Here is a 15,096-nt window from a genome sequence, read left to right on the forward strand (position 1 = left end):
GTCGCTGCTGCTGCTGCTGCTGCTGCAGTTAGTGCAGCAGTAACAAGTGCAGCAGCAACAAGTGCAGCAGCAACAAGTGCAGCAGCAGTAAGTGTAGCAGCGGCAAGTGCAGCAGCAGCTACCGCTGCTGCTGCTGCTGGTGCTGCAAAATACTGCTGGAGTCCAACAGCAAACGCTGCTAGCTACTGCTGTTGCTGTTACTGCTGCACGGCTTGCTGCTGGAGCTAGAGATACTGCTGCAGCAGCAGCAGCAGCTGTTGCCGCTGGAAGAGCAGCAACTGAATGCTGCAGCAGCAGCAGCAGCAAGTGCAGCAACGCGTTAGTAGTCCAGGGGTAGGATGCAACCCTCCCAAGGTTGCGACCCGGGTTCGAGTCCCGGCTGACGCATTTTCATATTAATTAATTTCTAAGTTTATTTCGTTTTATTATTACATTCAATTACAATTAAAAGAAAAAAACATAAAATTAATTTAATTAATACTAACTCAAGAATAGAGACGAGCTTAATTCTTGCTGCTGGGGCTTCTCTTTACATTGAGCTGCCTATACACCTCAAATGCAGCTCGAGCACTCTCTTTTCAGGCACCAAGTGTACGTACACATCAAAAACAACTAAATAATCGTGAATATAAATACTTCCAAAGGAATTCTATTCAAATAAAAGCTGCCTATACACCTGAATTTCATTGCTACAAATAATCTTCTCTGGCGGAGTGTACAGGCAGCTCATGAAATCAAGTGTATAGGCAGCTGATAACTTGGGGTGTATAGGCAGCTGATGAATTTGGGTGTATAGGCAGCTACTGAGTTTAAAGATAGATAGAGAGACAGCAAGAAATAATCAAAGTGTTTATAGACAGAGAAACACATTTGACTAACTCTACGACCCACTAAACCCTAAACCCTAAACCCTAACCTCAAGAATGATGCGTATGAAGATGCAGCATTTATATGAGGGTTTAGGGTTTACTATACATACACACCCCCTATAGAGGCCTCATGTATCTTACCCCGCGTAGTATTTAGGGTTTGGGGTTTAGGGTTTAGGGTTTGCATAGTGCATTTTGTGCGCATACCCTAAAAAGCAGTATCAGCACAAATGCACGAATAAATTATTTAAACTAGCAGCAGCAGCAGCAGCAGCAGCAGAAGGAGCAGAAGGAGCAGGAGCAGCAGCAGCAATAAATAAAAAGCAGCAAACAAAGCAATAGGAAGAAACCAAATAAGAAAAACAAGACAGATAAAATAAAGCAGCAAAAGGGGCCGCGAAGCCGTATTTACCGCCTAGGGTTTAGGGTTTAGGGTTTAGGGTTTAGGGTTTAGGAGTGCTTTCGTTTAACAGTGCGTGTAGCAGGCAGCAAGAAAAAGGTTTTAATATAGCTCTCCTGAGGCTGGTAATGGGTAAGAAAAAATATAAATTTTATGAATAAACAATTTTAATTAAAACAAAATTAAATAAACAGAAATAAAAAAGAAGCAAACAAAGAAGAAAAACAGAGAAGGGGCATGAGCGGCTTTTGGAGGAGTAGAAGCAGAGCTAGAAAAATTAGGGTTTAGGGTTTAGGGTTTAGGGTTTAGGGTTTATCATTCAAACAATAAAAAAAACAATAGAAAGACATACAGAAGGTAGGAAACTGTAGTAAACCCTCAAGCAGAAGCATCAGCACTTAGGGGGCGAGCGCCACGAAACCCTAAACCCTAAACCCTAAACCCTAGACCCTAAACCCTAAATCGCAGTCTCTTGAAGCCGTTTAAGGTGTTTTTATGATGAATTTCATAAATTGGGTTTAATTAAATGCAATAAAAGTAAAAAAAGAATTAATTTATGTTGGAATCGCACGAGCCCTGCAGCCGCCGAGGCCCCAAGTTCAGGTGTATATACACCTCAGTTCTGTTTTCTTTTTCTAGCTCTTCTCTTTATTGCTACGCATATAATTTTTTTTGTGGGGTTTAATGCGAAGCTGACCTGAAGGCGTAGCGGTGCGACGGGGGGGAGACACTGCAGCAGACTGTGAGGGTTTAGGGTTTGGGGTTTAGGGTTTAGGGTTTAGGGTTTAGGGTTTTAGGGTTTACAGGACGCCCTTGACGCCCCTACGTAGCACACAGAAACCTCCACATCGCATATCTTTTGCAGAAGGCGGCTCTCTCCACTTCGAATTCCCAAACCCTAAACCCTAAACCCTAAACCCTAAACCCTAATCCTCACAAAGCCCTGAGGCTGGTGGTTTGTCCTCGCGGTCAAGTCGAGGGCTCCCAGCCTCTTGGTGTCGCTCATGGCCCTGTGACGGAGGGTTTAGGGTTTAGGGTTTAGGGTTTAGGGTTTAGGGTTTAGGGATGGTTGAGGAAGCCTCCGTATACCAGGGGCTTTGGCCCTTGGGCATCGCTATCATTTTCTGCGGGTCTCTTGCAGGAGCGGCTGGAGGTATAAACCCTAAACCCTAAACCCTAAACCCTAAACCCTAATAATCATAATGGCTGAACTGACAGAGGGGCAGTAATATAAGAACCGTAGCGCGTGAGGGTTTGAGGGTTTAGGGTTTAGGAACGTTGATGAGGGTTTGCGTATTAGGGTTTATTAGGGTTTATTAGGGTTTATTAGGGTTTGTGCATGCAGATACAATGGTGCGAATGTCTTATAGCTCTGCGGGGCCGGAGCCCTCTACTAAACAAATGCTGAAAAATCCTATGTTTGTAGTAGGGATGATATTAACAACAGCAGTAGATGCTGCCTGTACACTCGGCGCTCTCACCTTTGCCCCCTCCGTAAACCCTAAACCCTAAACCCTAATTCACTATTTTCATTTTCTGTATCCACTGCTGAAAATTGCCGCGTTTTGAGGGTTTAGGGTTTAGGGTTTCTGTGTGTATGTTCGTACGCATTCTTTCGGGTTTATAAGGGTTAATTAGGGTTTTTAAGGGTTTATTAGGGTTTAGGGTTTAGGGTTTCTGTTGGTGTGCATTTAAACGGTGCTTCCAGGCGTTAATAAGGGTTTATAATAGTTTAGGGTTTATATTAATTAAGGGTTTATAATAAATAAGGGTTTAGGGTTTTAGGGTTTCTAATTAATGAGGGTTTATAAACATGTGGGTTTATAATAATCAAGCGGATAGTAAATAAATGCACAAATAAATAAATAAACACATAAATAATTAATATAAATATAATTAATATAATTAATATAATTAATATAATTAATATAATTAATATAAATAATATAAATTATCAGTGTTTATAAGAAGGGTTTCTACAACTTGTTTTATTATTATTTTATTTTTTGTTTGCAGTCGATGGCAGCTCCTGTTTAAAATAAATAAATAAAATAAATAAATAAATAAATAAATAATATAAATAAATAAAATAAATAATATAAATAAATAAACAAAATAAATGAGAAATAACAAACAAATATATTATTTGTTATATATATATAAACAAATAATATAAATAAACAAATAATATAAACAAATAATATGAACAAATAATATAAAAACAAATACTATAAAAAACAAATAACATAAACAAACAAACAATATAAAAGACAAATCCTATAAAAGATAAATAATATAAAGTTATTTGTTTGTTGTTTTGTTGCGTGCAGTCTATGGTCACGCCCTTTGCGGGTGTACACATCTTCTGGGCTGTATTATTATCACATTTTTGGTTGCGAGAGAGTGTGGGGCGTTGGGAGGTGTTGGGATCGAGTTGTGTGATCAGCGGCGTTTTATTATTAGTATTATTCGCCGGCAAGGAGACAGAATTAAACATGCTGCAGCAGTTCGCACAAGCTGCTGCTGCGCCTCTACCCCTCATCTATATTGCTTTATCAGCTGCTGCTGCTCTCACTCTCATCATTCTTAGTCAAAAACTATATCCTTGCTCTTTAGGATCTTGGGAGCTACCTGTTCAAGTAAGCTCTATGGATTAGGGTTTACGGTTTAGTGTTTAGGGTTTAGGGTTTAGGGTTTAGGGTTTAGTTAGTGTTTAGGGTTTTGTTTCTACGGTTTACGGTTCAGGGTTTAATGCCTAAGAAATCCTTCTAGTCTCTAGTCTCTAGGGTTTAGGGTTTAGGGTTTAGGGTTTAGGGTTTAGGGTTTAGGGTTTAGGGTTTAGGGTTTGAGGGAGAAGGGCTCCTTAGCCACCGTCTCTGAAGATGCAAGAGAAGGTCTAGGGTTTAGAGTTTAGTGTGCAGCGTTTGTCTCTGGCGTTGGCTTCTGGGGTATTTGGGGGCAACACAAATGTCTCTGCGAAGGTTTTAACAATCGCAGCAACTCAGTTATTTAAAGGAGACTTATCTATTTTGTCGAGGTATATTTAATTAATTAATTAATTAATTAATTAATTGTTTATTTATTGTTTGTTTGTTTGTTTATTTAGTTGGTTGGTTGTTTACTTCTTTTGCGTTTGTTTGGTTTGTTCGTTAATTAATTAATTTATTTATTTAATTAATTTGTCTGTCTCCTTTGATTTGTTTATTTGTCTCCTTTGACCAATTAATTAATTTGTTTATTTGTTTAATTATTTTATTTAACCCATATCATTTTAATTTTTTTATGTGTCTCCTTTAAATAAACAAATAAATAAACAAATATAATTAATTAATTTATTAATAAATTAATTAATTAATTAATTAATTAATTAATTTATTTATTTATCTGTCTCCTTTTTGCGTTTAGCTGGGAGGCTTATGTTGTCTTCTTCGCAACCGTCTCGTTGGCGTTACTACAGTTGTTGTTTTTAAATACAGCACTCCGAAAGTAAACCCTAAACCCTAAACCCTAAACCCTAATGGGGAGGATGTGGAGGTTGGTGAGGGTTTGGGTGGGTAGATGATTTCCTGCGAATTAGGGTTTGTGGTTTGTGACTTAAGTATGAGGGTTTATGCTTTAGGGTTTAGGGTTTAGGGTTTGTTGTTTTTTAGGGTTTAGGGTTTAGGGTTTAGGGTTTGTATTTTAGGGGTTGTGGTTTAGAGTTTAGGGTTTTGTTGTTTGTGTGAAGTGTGCTATATATTGCAATGTTAGTGGTTAATGTTTGATTGTTTATATATGATGGTTTAGGGTTTAGGGTTTAGGGTTTGTTATATATATAAAAGTATATATATATGCATTTAAAGGCATAGATTTGCACGTTTTTTTTGTACAATAAATATACGGTGGTTTAGGGTTTAGGGTTTGTGGTTTGTGGTTTAGATTTGAGGCAATATATGTAATCCCAACTACAAATAGTTGTTTAGTAGCAGAGGGCATCGTAGGGGCTATCATGCTGCTGAAGGAGACACCCTCTTCTTGGGTTTGCTTTCTCTTCGGCTTGCTGCTCTGTCTCCTCGGCATCCTTGTCCTCACAATTAAACATAAAACCCTACCCACCATTCAAAAAAACAACCTTGAACAAGTATGTTTAGGGTTTAGGGTTTAGGTTTTAGGGTTTAGGGTTTAGGGGCTTTAGGGTTTAGGGTTTAGGGATTTCAGGGGATAGGGTTTGGGTTTTAGGGATGGTGGGGATAGGGTTTAGGGTTTTAGGGTTTAGGGTTTTAGGGGCTTATAGGAGGGTTTACCAGGGGATACGGTTTATATAGGGGTTTAGGGTTTAGGAGTTAGGTTGAAGGGGTTAGGGTTTAGGGTTTAGGGTTAGGGTTTAGGGTTTAGGGTTTAGGGTTTAGGGTTTGTGCTGCAGCCACCACGGCCCATTGAAGAACCTCCCGAATCGTACAGGTCTTGGGCCCCTTCGAGTGAAGCAATTTCTATCCCTCCTAGGTAAACCCTAAACCCTAAACCCTAAACCCTAAACCCCAGTTGAGACGGCAGGGGGTGAGGCGTCTGATTCTGCTGCTACGCCAGCTGTTGCAGCAGCAGCGGCTGCTGCTGTTGCTGCTGCCGCTGCTACCGACGCCCGTCTTGCCTGTATCTCTGTGCTGCTATTGCTGCTGCTGCTGCTGCTGCTGCTGCTGCTGCTGCTGCTGCTGCTGCTGCTGCTGCTGCTGCTGCAGGTTGACGGAGTTCTTCCCCAGCCCCACAGCTATCCTAACTGCGCATGCAGTGCAGCAAATATTTCCACCTCTGAGCTCCAAGACCCGTAATAAACCCTAAACCCTAAACCCTAAACCCTAAACCCTAAGGCTTAATACGGGCTGCCATAGCAGGAGGAGAGCAGCAGCGGTGACGGCAGCTGCAACAGCTGCTGCTGCAGCAGCAGCAGCAGCAGCACCACCACCACCCCCTGTAGCGCCAGCAGCAGCAGCAGGAGGAGGAGGAGGATTGTGTTTTGTTGTTTGTTTGTGCAGCTTCTTTAGTAGACCCTACGATATCAGATATGACATCAGCAGCACCTTTGGGGGCCCCTGGGGGCCCCCAGGGTTTGTCTATATATTCAAAGCTGGGCCCGAATGATGCTGAAGGAGACAAAGCATTAGCTATCTCCGTTGGATGTGGAGACAGCTGCTGCAGCGGGCAGCAGCAGCAGCAGCAGCAACAGCAGCAGCAGCAGCAGCTGCAGCTGCTGCTGCAGCAGCAAGCTGCTGGAGAGAGCAGCGACAGTACCAGCGACCGCAGCAACAGACGCTTCAGCTCCCCTCTGCCGCAGCAAGAAACAGCAGCAGCAGCAGCAGCTGCTGCTGCTTCTTCAGCCCCAGAAACAGCAACAGCAGCAGCAGCAGCAGAAAGCAGCAGCAGACGGGCGGGGGTTACAGGGAGCAGCCGTAGCGCCTCGCCTACTCCTAGGGGGGCCCCTCGGGGCCCCTATTCAAGGCGTTCGCATGCAGCAGCAGCAACAGCAGCAGATGCAGCAGCAACAGCAGCAGGAAGGAAAGAGGCAGCAGCAGCGAAAGCCGCAGGAACACGGGCGTTGAGGGCAGCACCTGCAGTAAGAGCAGCACCTACAGAAGTAGCAGCAACACCACGAGCAGCAGCAGCAGCAGCAGCAGCAGCATCTACTCTTTCGGCAGGTGGAGACCCTTCAGTTCAGCAGCAGCAGCAGCAGCACGAGGAGGATTTAAGAGGAGCTGCTGTACCAGCAGCTGCTGCTGATGCGGTGTATCTACGTAGCAGCAGCGGCAGCATCAGCCGCAAAAGCAGCAGCAGCAGCATCATTAGGGGCCCCGAAAGGTTTCCCTAGTCTGCATGCTTCTCCAGGGGCCCTTGTTGAGGGGCCCCCCTGTACCCTTTTAGGGGGCCCCCCTGTACCCTTTTAGGGGGCCCCCCTGTACCCTTTTAGGGGGCCCCCCTGTACCCTTTTAGGGGGCCCCTTGTACCCTTATAGGCGGGCCCCCTGTACCCTTATAGGGGGCCCCTTGTACCCTTATAGGGGGCCCCCTGTACCCTTATAGGGGGCCCCTTGTACCCTTATAGGGGGGCCCCCTGTACCCTACCAAGGAAGGGGCCCCTACAGGTGGAAGAGGGGCCCCCCGAAGGGGATAGGGGCCCCCATCCCCTCCCTCTTAATTATTTAGGGCTCTCTAAAGGGGGGCCCCCTTCGTTTTCTTTCTTTTCAAAATGCTGCTAGATAAATACTACGAAAGTAGACGAGGGCCCCTTAGGGGGCCCCCTAACTATAACCCTTTGAAGGACCCTCTTAGGAGGGGGCCCCCTTAAAGGGCCCCTGTAGGGGGTCTCCTTAGGGGACCCCCTTAAGAGAGCGTCTCCTGGAGGGGGCCCCCCTGGGGGGCCCCTTAAGAGGGTGTCTCCTCGAGGGGGCCCCTTTTAGGGGGCCTCCTTAAGAGGGTGTCTCCTGTTTAGGGGCCCCCTTTGAGGGGGCCCCTAAACAGGGGGGCCCCCTAAAGAAGAGGTGTTGAAGTGGGGGCCCCCCTAAAGGGTGCCCTAAACCCCTCAAGGCAGGGGGCCCCCTTTAGGGAGGCCCCCTTCAAGGGGGTGAGGGGGGCCCCCTATATCTTTCTGGGGGTATTACTTAGCAGGGTCTAAAGGTTGAGGGGGGGGCCCCCTTAAAGGGGGCCCCCCCCTTCATTCAAAGGGGGCCCCCCCCTTAAAGGGGGCCCCCCTCCTGTGAGGGTTTAGGGGGTTTTGTTGTTTTTAGGGTTTTGTTTGTGCGGTGTATATACAGCAGAACTTTTTTGGAGTTATTTAAATACACTTGTTTTTTACTCAGCGTCTTTTTCTCTATTTGTTTGTTCTCTATCCTTCGGGTCTTTGCTGCATGCATGCAAATATATTATAAGTGTATATATATATATATATATGTATGTATTTATAATAATAATTAATAATAAAGAATATATTATAGCCCTAAAGAGAAGCATTAACGAAGACGAACAAAGAAAAGATAAAATGCAGAAAGGAGACAGACAAGAGACAAAAAATAATAATAAATAAATAAAATAAATAAATATAAATAAATAAATAAATATATATATAATATATATATGAATATATAAGCACCCATGCATACAGACAAAACAATCACAGGGAGAAATAAAACAAATAAACAAAACAAATAAACAAAAACAAACAAAACAAAAAGAAAGCAAAACAAATAAACAAACAAATAAACAAACAAATAAACAAACAAATAAACAAACAAAACAAACAAACAAATAAACAAACAAATAAACAAACAAATAAACAAACAAAACAAACAAATAAACAAACAAAACAAACAAACAAATAAACAGCAAACAAACAAAACAAACAAATACACAAAATCTGCACCACAACCAAAACAAACAAAACAAATAAACAAATAAACAAACAAATAAAGAAACAAACAAACAAACAAAACAAATAAATAAATAAACAAATACACACCGATAGAAGTCAGTAATATATAAAAATATTTGCATGCAGTTTTACACCTTCAGGGCTTAACTATATATATATATATATATTATAAAGAAAATTAGACATGCACATATATATATATATATTATATAGATAATAATACATATATATATATATATATATATATATGCGCGTGCGTGTGTGTAGACTATATTATGCTATGCTATGAATATATATATATATATATATGTGTGTATATGTATATGTATATGTATATGTATATGTATATGTATATGTATATACATATATATATATATATATATATATATACTGATAAAATATTTACGTGTGAATACAAAAGTGCGGTTGCATGCGGAGGAGACAGTAAATTGGAGTGTATAGGCAGCTCAAGCAACTGTCTCCTTTCTCTAAAATAAATATCTTTTTACTTTTATTTATGCTGACTCGGTTTGATTGTGTAGAATGCACTGTTGAAAAAAACAAAAAAGGTTTAGAGAGAGAAAATTCAGTGGCGCTGCTGCTGCTGCTGCTGCTGCAGCTGCCGGTGCTGCTGCTCGTGCTGCTGCTCGTGCTGCTGTTGCTGCTGCTGCATCGGCAGCAGCAGGCATAAGATACCCTCGCTACTGTTACTGCTAAACTGTATGGAGCTGCAGCGGCTCTTGCAGCAGTACCTACTGCTGCTGCAGCAGCAACAGCAGCAGCAGCTGTTGCTGCTGCTGCTGCAGCAACAGCAGGTGTTGCTGCTGCTGTTGCTGTTGCGGCTGCCATTCGATATTGCTATATATATGGCGATGTCTTCATAAGCCTAAATGTAAGGCTGCTGCTGCTGTTACTACTGCTGCAGTTGTTGCTGCTGCTGTTGCTTCTGCTGATGCTGCTGTCTCTGCTGCTGTTGTTGCTGCTGCATTAATTATCTTTTTTTTGTGATGCTGCTTTGCGCTGCTGCGCATTCTGTTTGCTGCTGCTGCTGCTAATAGCTCTATATGCAGTGAGGCCGACGAGGAACAGCAGTAGCAGCAGCAGCAGCGCAGCAGCTAGCAGCAGCAGGTTGAGGCAGCAAACTCTTATCTTCATCCGCTCAGCAGCAAGTATAGAGTCAGAGAAGTAATACAGAGCATTTAATGTTGCTGTTATTTCGTTTCGTTCCAAATGCGTAAAAGAAGAGCCTTCTGTCACTGCCTGCAGCAGCAGCAACAGCAGCAGCAGCAGCAACAGCAGCGGTTGTTTGTGGCATGCTTAAGACCCACTCCCATGAGCAGCAGCAACAGCAGCAGCAGCAACAGCAGCAGCACCTACAACAGCAGCAGCAGCAAAACCCCAACAGCAGCCCCCACACCACCCACAGCAACACCACCCACAGCAGCAGCAGCAGCACCACCACCACCACCCACAGCAGCAGCAGCAGCACCACCACCCACAGCAGCAGCAGCAGCAGCAGCAGCAGCAGCAGCAGGAGTATTTACCTTTGCAGCAAGTCTAAGAGCAGTAAGTTTAATTGTACCGTGCAGCACACATTTTTCGCAGGAGACGCAGCGCAGCAGCGACTCAATGCCTTCAGCTGTCTCTAAGAAAGCTAGGTTGCTGCAGCAAACAAATAATAATAATAATTATATTTATATTTATATTTATATTTGTTTAGCTGTTTATAAGCAATATATACAGTATAGAATGCAACTGTCAAACAAATGCATATACTATTGTTAGCAAAAGAAACAGGTGCAGCACAAATAATAACAACACAAACTGCTGCAGCAGCAGCAGCAATAATAGCAGCAGCAGCAGCAAGAATAGCAGCAGCAGTAGCGAGAATAGCAGCACAATGAGCAGCGAGTATAGCAGCAGCAGCACCAACACCAAAACCAAGGATAACAGCAGCAACAGGAGCAGCAGCAAGAATATTAGTAGCAGCAGCAGCAGCAAGAAAAGCAGCAGGACAAGAGCACCACCATCAGCAGCAGCAGCAACAGCAGCAGCAGCAGCAGCAGACCTATTTCGTTTGAAGAGAGGCTGTTGATAAGTGCTGCTGCAAGTAGATAGCTGCGAGACGGTTGCAGTCAGTACACCCAGCAGCTCCGCCCTAGCAGATAAATCATCTGAACTATTACCTGCAGCAGCAGCAGCAGCAGCAGCAGCAGCAACAGCAGGAGAAGGATCGGTATTAGCAGAAAACCAGAAGCAGAAACAGCACCACCAGCAGCAGCAAGAATAATACATGCAGCAGCTGCTGAAGCAGCAGCAGCCGTAATAGTATTAGCAGCAGCACTAACAGAGGCAACAGCAACAGCAACATTAACAGCAGATGCAGCAACACAAGCAGCAAGGGATCTGTTTCTAACTCCAGCAAGCCGTCCCAAACACAGCAGCAACAGCAGCAACAACAGCAGCAGCAGCAACAACAGCAGCAACAACAGAAGCAATAACAGCAGCAGCAGCAACAACAACAGCAGCAACAAGAGCAGCAGCAGCAGCAAAGGACCTGTCTCGCAGCTGCACTCCTGCAGCACATGTGTAAGAGAGCAAACACCCTTCAGCAGCAACGAGAAGGCAAACAGCAGGTTTTGCTGCCGCTCAGGATAAGCTGCGAAGCGGTCTAAGAAGAAGGAGACAGAAGGAGCTGGGGTAGGGGGAGCAGGAGTCTCCAAATCCTCGTGCTGCAGCAGCTGCTGCTGCTGCTGCTGCTGCAGCTGCAGCTGCTCCTGCTGCTGCTGATAATGCATCGACAAATCTGAATAGAAATACTCTGCAGCAAGCGCAGATATGTTAGATTGCATGCCTGATAGTATTAGAGACAGTTTTGCTGCGTCTCCGCAAGTCTTAATATCCTGCTGCTGCTGCTGCTGCTGCTGCAGCTCCTGCTGCTGCAACCGATATAGCTGCTGCTGCAGGGCCCCCCAAATAGGGCCCCCTTGATATTCTGTATAGCCTGGAGGGTTGCGCAGCAAATCAACATACACCAGAGTCTCTGTTGAATCTTCTGCTGCTTCGCCTCTGTTGCTGTTGCTGCTGCTGCTGCTGCTGCTGCTGCTGCTGTTGCTGTTGCTGTTGCTGCTGCTGCTGCTCGCAGGCCCGTTCGGACCCGCTGAAGTCTCCTTCCGATAGAATGAAGCTGCATCAACAGCAGCAGCACAAACGAAGCACATGCCTAACACTGCCTTTTACTGCAGCAGCAGCAGAAGCAGCAAAAGCTGCTGCAGCAGCAATTACCTCACTACTGCTGAGCACCACAATAGCTGCAGCAGCAAATGAAGCAGCAGCAACAGCAGCAACACCATCGACAGCAGCAGCAACAGCATCAAAACCCTGAACAGCAGCAGCATCAACAGCAGCTTTAGCAGCAGCAACAGCATCAACAGCAACAGCACCAAAACCATCAACAGCAGCAGCATCAACAGCAGCAGCAGCAGCAGCAGCAGCAGCTCACCTGCATGCTTTCTATCGACGAAATCTTCTCTCGGCTTCTGTCTCCAAGACAAGGGTATCTCTTCTTCGCTGCACATGCAAAGGCCGCACTTCTCCGGGGAGACGCACTTTGCTTCTTCAAGATCAGCAGCAAACATTGCTGCTGCTGCTGCTGCTGCTCCCCCAGTGTGGGGTCCCCGACCTCGACCTGCTGCTGCTGCTGCTGCTGCTGCTGCTGCAAAAGTAGATTCAGGAAACACGCTGCTAGGGGTTAGTTGGGTCTGCTGCTGCTGCTGCTGCTGCAGAAGAAGCTGCTGCTGCTGCTGCTGCAGCTGCTGATCAGACAGCAGCAAAGAAGCCCTATGACAGCTCTTTTGTTTTATATTTAGTTTAAATATCCTGAAGAACGTTCGTCTCTTCAGCTGCTGCAGCAGCGGATGCAGCAAACGCGCGTCTTCTACCAGCAGATGCATGCTTGGGGTGTGGAGGCACCTAAACAGCAAACAAACACATACTCCTGCTGCTGCTGCTGCTGCTGTTGCTGCTGCTGCTTCTGTTGCTGCTGCTCCTTATGTAAGGACTCGTACTGCTACTCCTACTGCTGCTGCTGAGGTTGTTCTGCTGCTGGTTTTGTTGCTTTTGCTGCGGTTTCTCCTGCACTGCATACTGTTGCTGTTGCTGCTGCTGCTGCTGCTGCTGCTGCTGCTGCTGCTGCTGCTGCTGCTGCTGCTGCTGCTTACTCTGGGAAGTCTTCATCAGGAATAGAAAGACGCCTCAGTCTAAGCGACTCGGGCAGAAGTGCAAAAAGGTTTACGAGCTGCTGCGGGGGTGCTGCTAATGTGTTGACAATTTTACGCTGCGCCGCAGCAGCAGCAGCTGCTGCTGCTGCTGCTGCATGCCCGTAGACAGTTCCTGCTGCTGATGCTGCAGCAGTAGCAGCAGAACTCGTAAAGCCAACGCCAAAAGATACTGTACCCGCATCCAGCAGCAAAACGCTGCAGCAGCAGCAAAGTGCTGCTGCTGCTACAACAACAGCAAGCTGCTTACACCTGAACTCCATCACTGTAGCAGCAGCAGCAGCAGCAAGAGCAGCAACAGCCAAGTCTCGTCAGTGCTGCCTCTTCAACGTGTGGGCAAGGATGCAGCTCCTGCTGCTGCTGTTGCTGCTAATACCGCTGCTGCTGTTGCTGCTGCTTGCTGCGGTCCTGCAGCTGCTGTAGATAAGCAAATATATGCCGGTGGCAACTGCTGCTGCTGCTGCTGCAGTTGCTACTTTTGCTGGGGCTGCGGCAGCCACGCACTAAAGCCGCGAGCAAACTTTCTGCTGCTGCTGCGGCTGCTGCTGCTGTCCAGCTGCTGGAGTCGCTGCTGCTTGCTTTGCTGCTGCTGCTGCCTCTGAAAGAACGGAGGAGCTTCAGCAAAGGGCATGCAGCTCGAGAGGAGAGAAAGGGCTCTTTCTGTCTCGAACTGCTGCTGCTGCTGCTGCTGTGGCTTTGCTGCTGCTGCTGCTGCTGCTGCTTCTGCGGCAGCGGTTGCTACTACAGCAGCAGCAAGACAAGAAGAAGAAGCAGAGACAGAGCTCAGAGGAGAGAGGAGGCCTCAGAGGGCAGAGGAGACAGCGGGAGACAAAGGGGCCGGTGTTGAGTCGGTGCCAGCAGCAGCAGCCGCAGCAGCAGCAGCAGCAGCAGCAGGAGGGATCCCGAAGCAGCAAATAAAGGCTACTAATTACAAGAGCTAACTCGGCAAAATAAGCAAAAAGAACAAAACGAGTTGTCGCGCAAACAGCCTCCACAAAGTGTCGCTGCAGCAGCAGCAGCAGCAGCAGCAGCAGCCACAGCCGCAGCAGCAGCAGCAGCAGCTGCTGCTGCAGGACCTTGACTTGCTGTGTTAACACCCCCCAGCTGTTTTTCTCTTAATAAAACTTTAGCAGAATCTTTTTTACTGCTTATTAGACGGCTGTCGTTGCTGTTGCTGCATTTGTTGCTACAGTTTCTGATAGCACAGCCGCTGCTGCTGCTGCTGCTGCTGCTGCTGCAGTTCGTGCTGCTGGTGCTGCTGCTGTTGAGTAGCTGGAGGCGCTACTGCTGGTGTCTTATTTATTTTTAATTGAAATTTATAAGACAGTAATGAGTTCAGCTTAAGCTCGTGCTAGTTTATGTTAAAGCAGCAGCAGCAGCTGCTGCTGCTGCTCCTGTTGCGCTGCTGCTCCTGGTGCAGCTGCTCGCGCTTGCAGCTGCCACAGGTGTTGGTGCTGCTGCAGCAGAGCCCGTGATGCTACCAGGCTGTTGCTGCTGCTACATTTGCTGCAGCAGCAGCGTAGCCTACCACGAGGTTGCTGCAGCAGAGCTGTGCGCTGCTGTTGCTGTTGCTGCTGTTGCTGCCGTAGCCGCTGGTGCTGCTGTTGTTGTTGTTGCTGCTGCTGGTCTTGCTGCGGCTGTTGCTGTCCCACTGCTGCTGCTGCTGCTGCTGCTGACGTGAGGAGCATCTGCATTATTATATGTATTATTACTTATAGCAGAAGCAGCAGCTTCTAAAGCTGCACGTACACCTCAACTCCCGAAGCAGCATAGCCAGCAGCAGAAGCAGCAGCAGCTGCTGCTGCTGTTAATTCGAATTGTTATTGTAACGGCAGCAACAGCAAACCGGTTGCTACAGCGGTCAACTAATCTGCAGCAGCAGCAGCAGCAACTAATCTGCAGCAGCAGCAGTAGCAACTAATCTGCAGCAGTAGCAGTAGCAAATAGTCTGCAGCACCAGCAGCCGCAAAGGATCAGACTAGCTGCTTCTATCTAGGCATCAGTTCACCTGCTGCTGCTGCAGCAGCAAAAATGCAGCTCTTGCTGCAGCGGCAAACTGTTGGTGCTGCTGCAGCAGATAACTGTTTCTGCTGCTGCAGCAGCAAGACGCAGGTTTTGCTGGAGCAGCAAAACTGCTGCTGTTGCTGGAGTAGCA

General features: G+C 46.2%; 2 protein-coding genes across 2 annotated transcripts; one reads left to right on the forward strand and one right to left on the reverse strand.

Annotated features, from left to right (window-relative positions):
• Positions 1-1,397: 1,397 nt before the first annotated feature.
• EAH_00025030 (hypothetical protein, conserved) lies at positions 1,398-7,108 on the forward strand (the record flags this gene model as incomplete). Its single annotated transcript, XM_013396668.1, has 10 exons — positions 1,398-1,401; positions 2,333-2,422; positions 2,615-2,763; positions 3,600-3,908; positions 4,191-4,306; positions 4,675-4,755; positions 5,188-5,245; positions 5,672-5,751; positions 5,985-6,070; positions 6,279-7,108. The coding sequence occupies 10 exons, from the start codon at positions 1,398-1,400 to the stop codon at positions 7,106-7,108; spliced, it is 1,803 nt and encodes a 600-aa protein (XP_013252122.1).
• A 2,873-nt stretch (positions 7,109-9,981) lies between these two features.
• EAH_00025040 (endoplasmic reticulum oxidoreductin, putative) lies at positions 9,982-14,629 on the reverse strand (the record flags this gene model as incomplete). The annotated part of the gene is made up of 6 exons (XM_013396669.1): positions 9,982-10,037; positions 11,270-11,851; positions 12,167-12,636; positions 12,885-13,113; positions 13,446-13,682; positions 14,470-14,629. 6 exons carry the CDS (start codon positions 14,627-14,629, stop codon positions 9,982-9,984), a joined length of 1,734 nt encoding a protein of 577 aa, XP_013252123.1.
• Positions 14,630-15,096: the final 467 nt, after the last annotated feature.

The sequence above is a fragment of the Eimeria acervulina genome, genomic scaffold, assembly GCF_000499425.1.
Source record: "Eimeria acervulina Houghton genomic scaffold, Eah_scaff200, whole genome shotgun sequence".
Classification (NCBI taxonomy): Eukaryota; Apicomplexa; class Conoidasida; order Eucoccidiorida; family Eimeriidae; genus Eimeria; species Eimeria acervulina.